Source organism: Acanthisitta chloris, unplaced genomic scaffold (genome assembly GCF_000695815.1).
Source record: "Acanthisitta chloris isolate BGI_N310 unplaced genomic scaffold, ASM69581v1 scaffold26772, whole genome shotgun sequence".
Lineage (NCBI taxonomy): Eukaryota > Metazoa > Chordata > Aves > Passeriformes > Acanthisittidae > Acanthisitta > Acanthisitta chloris.
In genome coordinates, this window is record NW_008661473.1 from 71190 (window position 1) to 81976 (window position 10787).

The 10787-nt window shown below is 42.0% G+C and overlaps 1 protein-coding gene across 1 annotated transcript in view; it reads left to right on the plus strand.

Moving 5' to 3' along the window:
* Positions 1–7257, plus strand: part of LOC103798010 (nuclear receptor coactivator 7-like) — a 42040-nt gene extending 34783 nt beyond the window's left edge. Inside the window, 5 exon segments of the mRNA XM_009070251.1 lie at positions 3503–3628; positions 4074–4226; positions 4752–4847; positions 5521–5594; positions 6423–7257. Coding sequence (XP_009068499.1) covers positions 3503–3628; positions 4074–4226; positions 4752–4847; positions 5521–5594; positions 6423–6558 — 585 coding nt within the window. The 3' untranslated portion in view covers positions 6559–7257.
* Positions 7258–10787: the final 3530 nt, after the last annotated feature.

Here is a 10787-nt window from a genome sequence, read left to right on the forward strand (position 1 = left end):
TATCTGTCTGTTTGCATACAAAGCTTAGTTACTCAGGGAAATAAGCTTGCACACATTTTTAATGATATTTTTGAATGCTGAAGCAATTGCTGTACTAAGGATTTGGGCTAAATGAAAAAAAACCCCTAGATAAATCCAAAAGTGGGAAATAATCTTGATGGTGATTTAAAAATGATCTGATTATTTGTCTTAAACGTGTTTGGTTTTTTTAATGCATACAAAGCTTAGTTACTCAGGGAAATAAGCTTGCACACATTTTTAATGATATTTTTGAATGCTGAAGCAATTGCTGTACTAAGGATTTGGGCTAAATGAAAAAAAACCCCTAGATAAATCCAAAAGTGGGAAATAATCTTGATGGTGATTTAAAAATGATCTGATTATTTGTCTTAAACGTGTTTGGTTTTTTTAATTCTACTGCCCTCTTCTTTTTGGTTGGGTTTTTTGTGCATTTTTATCTTCAGAGTATGTTGTTCTGTTCAGAAATGGAGCTTGTGAGTGGGACTTGTCATTTGAAATGTATCAACCTCTAATCCCAAGTAGCATTTATTTTTATAGTTTCATAGTTTCTTAAGGTTGGTGTTTTGTGAACTTCAAGATGGAAAAAAACCAGCCTTCCTTGTTTTGTGCAGAGCTGAGTGCAGGCATACATTGCACTAGTTTTCACAGTTCAGTTATTTGCATGCCATTTTCATAAAAACCAACTGAAGGAGAGCCAGTGATCCAAAGAACAAGAGCTGGGAGAGATCTGGCCACACTGGGAGCTTGTCTCTCATTGTTTTATGTAAATATGTATTTAGAAGCAGTTTCCAGCTCATTCTTCTTCCCAAGGTGTGTCCCTTTAATTTGTAATGTATTCAGGCTTTACAAATGTAAAGTAGGTCTGCCAGGAAATCTCTATTGAAAGTCCAAATTTGGGCATGATGATTGCACAAGTTTCACTCTTCCTTGCGGGGAAACAGAAAGTGTAATTGTGGAGAACTTTATAAGCAATTTTATCACAGCATGCCATGGCCAGTAGCTGTCTGTCATGCTTGTGGGTGAGAGCTTTTGCCACTAGAGCAGGGAGAGAGGAGTGGATACTGCAAAATAAACTGCTAGATGATGAAACAGAAACAAATGCCTTCAAATATTCGGATTCTTTACTGTGCCAGACCTGAACCTTTCGTGGAGGTATGTTGAACTGTGTCCCTGTTTGACAGTGTGGATCTGATGACAGCACTTCTGTGCTAGTAATAAATGTGCTCCATACTCAGATGAATTTTAATGGGGCATTTCCACCTCAGGTAGTTTGCTTTCTCAGTCCTATAAAAATCTTTGAAAGACTTTGTAGATCCAGTTTCTGTAGTGGTTGATTCTTTTCATCCATTTCTGCTTTTGTATGATCTGTAAATATCTCATGTTGCAGATCCCTCTTTTTTGTGGTTGTTGACTGAACTTCAAATTAGCACTGCAGTTAGAGACTGAGTAGGTGTCTATGCAGTGAAGAGAGGGGCTTCTCTGTCTTTGGAGTCAATTTGCACTTTACAACTGTATTAATAGGTTTTCTGTGGTTGCCTCTGTGAGTTTGGTCATATTTTACTACAGATACCTGTTGCTGGTTGATTTACTGTGACAGTTTTCCCCCACTCCTGGGGGTAGGCTATTTCTAAAAGAGAGTCTTCAAAAGGGGGGTTGGGTATTTTCGATTTAAGATGAAGAAGGTGTTAATTAAAAAAAATTAAAAATGGTCTGGGGGATGAAGAGAGAAGGTAAACCATTCAGGAGGTAAAAAAAGAACAAGGATAAAACTAGAAAGACCATTTTCCTTTAATAGTTTGTTGTGGTGTTTTGGGGTTTTGTTTCATTATCTTAATTTTGCAGTGCAAACCTTCCCTGAAATTGACCAGTTTTCCAGCACAGGATTCTCTGTGGTCTCAGAGGACCCAGGACTGGGCTGGAGGGGTAGGATGGAGTTCTACAGCTCTTGCTCTATCACAGGCAGAAATACCTGTAACTGCTCAGATCCACAGGGACACATAACAGCAGTAGCTCTGCCCTATTCTCTTTTCCTAACCCTGCTGTGTGCATTGCAGTGCCATTGCCTGAGTGCTCATCTCTGCTCCAGGCATCTGCAGGTGGTCATGGGTGGACTTGAGTGCATGCAGGGAATGTATTGCCCACATCCCACTGGGTGTGACTGATTTTATTAGGGCTTTGCAAACTTCTCACCATTCCTGGCCATCATGAAAAACTTTGTGGTGTGGGTAAATCCACACCTGGAGTCAGTCTAGTGCTTTGGCTTTCTTGCCTTAGGGCCAGGTGTGTGTAGGACCTCCAGGCACCTCTTGGCAATTGTCTTGACTGTTGACAGCTTCTGCAAGTTCAAGCAGTGATTGTGAAGGTGTGGAGGGGTTGTACAAAATTTTATGCCTGTGTAACAAAAAAGTTGTTTGGAAGCCTTGTTGGCATGGAGGTGCATGGCAGCAGAACAGTGTGCTCTGCAGCTGCATCACGGGATTCCTGCTCCAGGGTAAGACCTCTGTGGTGATATGCTCATAGGAAGGAAGACGGTTTAAGGTTTCCTGTTTATTTTGTAGTTAGGCCTCCTTGCTTGCCCTTTTCTTTTTCATCAGCCCTATCTCTGAGCTCTTGCTCCTGCATCCTATGTGCCATGGTGGCACCGAGCCCCAGCTAAAGCCCCACTGCCAGGCAGTGTGCCTCATCTCACCTCCCACTGCTGTGTGGAGCTGAGGCTCCTCTCACTCACTAAGCACCCCAAGCTGCACCAAAGGGTTGGCAGCTTTGCAGCTCTGCCAGGTGATGCCCTCTGCCAGACCGGAGGGCAAGGACCCTGGCAGCAGCTTGTTGGGAGCCAGGACACCTGGACTGCTGCCACCAAGAGGTGAGGTGGTGAGCTCTGGGCACCGTGGGTACTGCCAGCCTGGGAGCTCCTGCCCCATGCCACGTTTGGGCTCCTGTTTGCTCCTCATGCCACGTGGGGTTCAGTTTGTCCTCTGTCTCTCTCAGCACCTTGTAGGCTGCTGAGTCCTTTTATAGACAAGCACTGAGTGTATGGACTTGCATTCTCGTTTTGTGTCCAGCTTTATGGGAAAAGTTAGTGTGGCTTACCTGTAGCTACTGGAAAGAAGCCTGTGCTTCATTTTAGAAGTGTGCCATTTCAAACCTGCTATTAGAAATATTTGTGGACTCACTTTTTAAAATATTACAATGTTATAAAATCTTAAGCAAACAGAAGTTTCCAAAGAGCTGTTTGATTATTTTCAACTAAAAATGTATTTTAGAAAGACCTTGACTGTCATGCTGCCAGAAAGACACCTTGCCAGTTAAGATTTTCCCCATTTGGTTAAGGCTTCCTGTGCTTGATATAACCATCCCATATGGTGGTTTTGCTCCACACAATGTGACAGCTGAGGAGTAAGTTTTAAATTAATTGGCATCAACAGAGAATTGATGGTGTAAGAGCTATGCTTTAGGTTGAACAATTGTTCTGTTGCCTCAGATCATTACTGTAGAAGAAGCCAAACGACGGAAAAGCGTTTGCAGTTACTATGAAGAAGAAGATGATGATACTTTGCCTATCTTAAAGCATCACAGTGCTCTCCTGGAGAACATGCATATAGAGCAGGTATGGCTAGAAAACCCTGAAGTTTCCTTGTTAGTTGTGGTGCTGTCTCTGTCAAGTGTGGGATATTCTGCCTTCTGGAGGCAATGCCAATGCTTTTTAAGAGACTGGAAATTACTTAGTATGTTGGAGGGACCTTGTGCAAAGTCCTGTGTGCTGGAGCACCAGGTCACCTGCAGAGCTTATTTTTGAGTTGTCATATTGATGACTTGGCAACACTGTCAGTGCTTGGAGAGGAGGTGCAAGTTTTGAAATCTTACCCCACAGGTGGTGTGAATGCAGCCAGTTTGGCTCAGAGTACGAGGCCACATTCATGTGGCAGAGATGTAAAGCTGCTCCCTTGACAGCCATTTTTGACTCTGAAGCCCCTGCAGAAAGGGAGTAGTGTGGGGCACTGCCTGTGACCCAGCCTGCTGAATGTGTCACCATTTCCCTGTTCATTGCCCAGCTGGCGCGCCGCTTGCCCGCGCGAGTGCAGGGATACCCGTGGCGCCTGGCGTACAGCACTCTGGAGCATGGGACTAGCTTGAAGACTCTGTACCGTAAATCAGCATCTCTCGACAGTCCAGTTCTCCTTGTCATCAAGGATATGGACAACCAGGTAAGGAGTGCTTGTTCTGCAGGGACTGGACTGAAAGGGCAGTTATTAAAAGCAATCATTACGAAGTGCTAGTCGTACCATGAAGTGACATCATACCAAAATAAGACATTGGCATTTTCTATTATATTTTCTACTGCCGAAACTATACGTACAGCAGGAAAGGACTTAAGTGCTAATAAAAGCTCTAGACTTGCAATGAGTGCTCCTCATAATAGGGCCTTTGGAAGTATCTTTCTTAGGTATCTCAGTTAGCAAGCTGTCACAAACAATGCCTCTGTGGAGGTCTTGCTCTTCAGTAGCACCTAGAGTTAGTGTTCCTGTAGTCATTGTTGTCATTGGGCTTTTAACTTGCAGGATGCAAAAGATTTGGAGGGGTACTTGCTTATCTGATATGTTCTACTAGTTGGTTATTCTAACATGAAAATCAGCTCAGTTGTTCTTAGAAAGTATTTTGAAATGTTTGGGCTTTTTTCTCTTGAATTTTGTACTGTCCACAAAAGTAGTTTAATCATTTTATTTCAACAGATATTTGGAGCGTATGCTACGCATCCTTTCAGGTTTAGTGACCATTACTATGGCACTGGTGAAACATTCCTCTACACATTCAGTCCACATTTCAAGGTAAGTGGGTGTTCACTTTCTCAAATAAAATTTGTGGTCTCCACTTCTGAAGCATTTATGAGATTTTTATGAAGACAGCATATTTGAGTTTGGAAGATGTGCCAGCTCCTGATGAATGCAGTTAATCCTTCATTGCTGCAATGCAATACTTAAGCAAAAATGGCTATAATTACCTCAAGTGCACAGAGGACAGTCTGTAAGGGTGAGGAGAGGGTTTTATTTGGATCGAAGGGGGAAGCAGGGAGGAGGTAAGGAGTGGACTGTCAAAGACTCACCTTGGAAGGCAGTGATATCAGGAGTAGGGTATAATTTCATATGTGCTTAGGATCATAGTGACAACAAACCAGAGCTAAGAGTGCCACTGAAATACTCTTAATGCTCATGGCTTATGCATTTTTTCCCTATAGAACACATTGTTCCATTCTAAAAGAATACCTGTTGATTTAGAGATGCAAGCAGAATTTAAAGACAGGATTAGGGTGCCTTGTTCATAGTTTTAAATATGTATTGATCCTTTACTTTCTACCTATTACCTCTTCCCCTTTCAAGAAAGAAAATAAAATAAAAGATGACCACTCAAAAAAACAGCTGCTAAGAGTAGGTACCCAGTAGTTTTAAGAGTACAAGAATCCTCACAGTCCACATATATTTGTCTTTTTTACCCCCTCCTTAGATATTCAAGTGGAGTGGAGAGAACACCTACTTCATCAATGGAGACACTAGCTCTCTGGAGCTTGGAGGTGGAGGGTGAGTGAATGTTTCATTTTCAAATCATGTAACCAACTTTTGTGTTTTGTTAATGAGAATAGGGACAACAGCAGGTGCAAGAAAAAACTTACCAGTAAAATTTACTTTTAGTAAGCTGTTTAGGGCAGATATGTCACCAATCTGATTTCTGCTATAGACCCAGAGAAAGTTCATTTGCTTAAAGACTGATGTTAGGGCAAGTAGGGTTTGTTGCAGGGTTGTTTTGTGGACTGGGGCTCTTTTAGCTAGAAAAAAAAAAAGCCAGATGTTTTGGGTTGATACATGTCTCATTGCTGAAGAGGTTTGCCACTGGAAGATAATCTCAAAGGGAAGTTTTGCCATCAGCTTCTAGGGATTCTCATGCAGTCCTTATTAGGTTGTCATTATTCTGTTGATGCACAGAGGAAGGACACAAAGTGTGTAATCAGGTCTTGAGTTTGGAAGGTGTGAAGTCAAGGGCTAAGGCTGTATGAGTAACTGCCCCACGGAACATCCAGGCATGGTTTGCATCGGGAGTGCATAAACTCTCCTCCTATCCAGGAACTGTGTCCACATCCAGACAGCCAGGGAAGGGACACCAGTGTCCATGCCCTGGTGTCAGCTGCAGCTGGCAGTTCACACAGCCAAATGGCACGGGGGGCTGCGGGTGCACACTGGGTCCTGTGCTCTGCTCACTGCTGCAAGCAAGAGCAAGGGCACCACTCTGCAAGCTTCTTGGCGAGTGCTTTGACAGGACTGAGCTCTTCACATTTGGTCTGAGAGGTCCTCAGAATTCAGTACTTTTGCTGTTACAAATAACCCAAAATTTGTTGTGTATTTCCTTTTCAGTGGCCGGTTTGGCTTATGGTTAGATGCAGATTTGTATCATGGGCGAAGCAACTGCTGCAGCACCTTCAATAATGACATCTTAACTAAGAAAGAAGATTTCATAATACAAGATGTAGAAGTATGGACATTTGAGTGAAATGCTGACTGCCTTAAGGACTGGATCCAGTAGGCACTTCAAAGCTAACTAGAAGGTGCAGGCTGCCTCACAATGATACACGCTTTTGCCTCAAGTTTGTACCAGAGCATGACTACGCAAAAAAACCAACCAACCCAAGAATACAAGAACTGGTATTGAGAGGCAGTAAGAGACAGAACAGTAAGAGATCATTCTGAAAGGTTTTTTACTTCCTCCTCCAACACTCCTCCATCGAAGATATGATGCGTATGAAAACATTCATGGTGTACAAGTTGAAAACTTTTTATGTAACTGTGAAAAAGACTGTGGGAAATCTACTACATTCCATGTGTATTTATGTTCAACATACAAATGCTGACCAAAAATAAAAAGTTACTTTACCAAAATCTACAGCATATTGTTTGCCATGGAAAAGAATCAGAAATAGGGGTACACAGCACTTAAGGGAACATGTTTTTTTAAAAAATTATTTATTGTTATTGTATAGCAGATTTTTTTTTTGTAAATGCATTAGCTATGAGTGTTTTTCTTTTAATGTTTCAAATCTCATTTTGATAGATAATTACTATTGAGGTAGGTTTCTTATGCATTGGCATTTATTCTGAATCAATTTATTTGGTTTCTGAAGTTAATTTTTATACTTTTATTTTGTAAATGAGATTTGTTTTTCATTATGCCCTGATTAGAGGGGGTTTTTTTTTGGCAGAAACACTTGAGTGCATAATTCTGTTTCATTTTCTTTTCCTGGGATGAGGGAGAACGTGGACAGTACTTATTAACTCTGCTGTCACACCCCTGTTAATAGATTAGTATTTTGGCAGTGTATGGAGACACTGGGCAAAGTGCCACCTGGTGTATAGACTGTATCAGCTCTGTGCAGTCCACGAATTGGGATGGCAGGCACTGAGCATCTGCCTTGGGATTACTCAGCTGTTTATGAAGGACATTTCTAAGAGAGAATTTGTTTCTGTATGACCACCAAACAATTCAGAGTAAGCCACTCACTGTGCTTTTATGAGCATTTTGCTACAAGCTGACAGATTTGTTAATAAAAAAATACAATTGAGATTTAGAGAAGAATGTTCTCTTCCTAACAGGCCACATTAATGTAAAACTTGCTTTCTTAGTAGTTAAATATGTGATTTTCTTTCCCTGCCCCCCCAAAAAAGGATTGAAGCCACAGGCTGGTTTAGGATTTGACAGGCAAGTAAATATTCTTGTCGGTTGTTAATGAAATTATCAGATACTGCTCCCCCTGCCAAAGCTGAAATGACTCTGTATTACCGAATGAAAATCTTGGTAAACAAGGAGAGTGTGACAGGACTGGCAAACCTTCACTGTTTGCTAAGGATCTCTGCTTTGCCATTAAGCTGTGGGTTTGTTTACATAGTCCAGACTTAACATTAGGATGGTGCCCTGCCCTTAGACTTTGAATGTGTCATTGTCCTGAGAAAAGCAGGTTTTAGAAGCAGTAGTGTGCATTGAAACAGTAGAGTCTAATTCTGGACTATTTTTACCTGAGTAATACAACTCAGTTTAGTTACTGCTCTTCCCTTTTTGAATAGATTGAATTTAAAAAAAAAAATAAAAAAGAAGCCGAATGGTTTTCTTTCAAAAGCATTTCTAAATCTTAACCCTGCACAGAAATTTCACAGTCTAAAACATCAATGCTATACACAGTAAGCCTGTAACACGCTGCACGTGAGCTTTTCACACCTCCCTTCTCTGTGATCTACTGCAGCCATAAATAAAGTTCTTATTGGTAATGCTTTAAAGTGTTTTCAAAGTTGCTAACAGCATAATGCCTTGAAGATACCCAGAATATCTAACACTGTTTGCCCTTTCAAATGGTGGCAGACCAGTTAATAGTAAAACAAAAAAGGCAGCAAAAAAACCCCCACAATAAATGAAACCAAACCAACCAAGTTCAACATTTTACATACATTTCACTATTGCTACCTACAACTTACTCCATTATGTTATCCTTGTCAAAGCATATCTAAATGCTGTGGTCTATATTCAAAACAGTGTTGTTCAATCAAAATTCTGTGACCCTTGAAACTATGAATATTGAATATATGTAATGCAGTGCTATCACAATATTTTCAATAAAGGAATTTATGCATTCAGAAACTTGTTACAGATGGTTCCTCTTTTATTCACAAGCTTTAGAACATTTCAAGGGTGAAAGGATGCAGCCTGAGTTCCAGGTTATGCTGACAAATGCTGCACCTACCGATAAAGGAGAATTCCAGCAATACCATATTTTAGAAACACAGGTAAAGAGATTGGAGCTTTTGGTTGGGTTGATGGGGTTTTGTGTGTGTGTATGCTGTGTCCTAAAATAGAGCTGTGTTTTGAGTTAACTCAGAGACAGACTGACAAAGGGCTAAGAAATACCATTAAACAGTTAAACAGTTGACCGAGTAGTTCTTGCTGCTTCTCTTGGCTGTAGGGAATGACGTATTCCCTCACCATTTTTGACCAACCTGGTCCCAGAAGTCAAAAGTCCACATACATCATTTTTGTATGCATCCTTTTCATGTTTTTAAAATGTTCTTGTAGTTTTATTTCTGCTCAAGCAAGACAAAGGAATACAATTTCTTGAAAGTATTTAATTCTTGAGTCTTACTGTTCTTTGTCGTATACAGAAGCAGCATTAAGAGAAAACAAACTGTGATTACGTGTGAAATGGAATAAGTGGCTATCCATGAGCCTTGCTTTGAGGGAAATGGCTGTAAGAACTTTCTTAAAGTAATAGGAAGATTATGGTCACTAGTAAGTTTTGTCTCAGGGAGAACAAAAGGTTGTTGCTGCAATGTAAAGCATGTGTACTGCAGTGGTACTTGGAGAAAGGTTTTTGGTTCAGGACTGTTAAAATGCTCAGTCACAGTAATGCTTGACCCAGGGAAAATACAGATGTTTGATTTGGTGCTGGGTCAAATGCCCCGGATATTTTGCATGAAGCTGGCTTTAGGGCAAAGGAAAATCTAGTTACTTTCAGAATAATCCTTTTTTTGTAAACTTCCATGATTTTGTGTGTTTGTAGCAGAGAAAAGAAGCAGGTTAGGTCACTGCAGAGGGACTGCCTCACTCCACAGGTCAGTAAATCTGGCAAATGAGGTGCTTCAGGTAGGATAGCTAACTATGTCCTGTTTTTACAGGCACAGCATTTTTAAAAAATCTCAGTCACAATTTTTCGTCTCCCTTTTAAATGCTATAGCCTGTCACCTGTGGGATGAGTACTTTGTGCCTTTTGGGCTGCATGAAGAGTACAACTATTGAAATACTATGGTAAGTGATTCTACAGCTCTGGTCTAATGAGCAGTGCAAATGGTTTAAAATACAAACTATTCAGCAAACATTTTTAGAAACTGAAGGCTAGCTACCAGTTTCAAATACCTTCTGTTACCTTTGGAAAGAGTTGACAGGATGAGGGTGGTGAAGCACCAGATCAGGTTGCCCAGAGCAGCTGTGGCTGCCCCATCCCTGGAGGTGCTCAGAGCCAGGCTGGATGGGGCTCTGAGCAACGTGCGCTGGTGGCAGGTGTCCCTACCTCCTGGCAGGGTGCTGGGAACTAGATTCTAGAATGCCACGATTTTGATGTGCTCAGAATGCATTAATTTCTTTTCATCCCCAGTTTGCCCGGTGAAATCTCACAATGAGCAGGGTTTGTGTATTTCCACTGGCTTTGCGGGGCTGTCACTTGGTGCTCGGCTGGAGGATCGACCTGAAGCGTGGAGGAAAGTCACAGAATAGAATCATAGAATCAGCGGGTTGGAAGAGACCTCGGGGATCATCGAGTCCAACCCTACTCTCATTACTAGACCATGGATGGCACTAAGTGCCACATCCAGTCTCACCTTAAAAACCTCCAGGGATGGTGAATCCACCACCTCCCTGAACAGCCCATTCCACTGCCTGACTACTCTCTCTGTAAAAAATCTCATCCTAATATCCAACCTAAACCTCCCCTGGCAGAGCTTGAGTCTGTGCCCTCTTGTCCTACTGCTGGTTGCCTGCGAGAAGAGACCAACTCCCACCTGACTCCAACCTCCTGTCAGGGAGTTGTAGAGGGCGATAAGGTTTCCCTTGAGCCTTCTCTTCTCCAAAGCCGGCGATGTGCCCGCCAGCGGCTGCGGCCGCGCCGGGGCGCTGGGATAGCCGGGATTGCAGGGATGGCCAGGAATTGCAGGGATCGCCAGGGATTGCAGGGATCGCCGGGATTG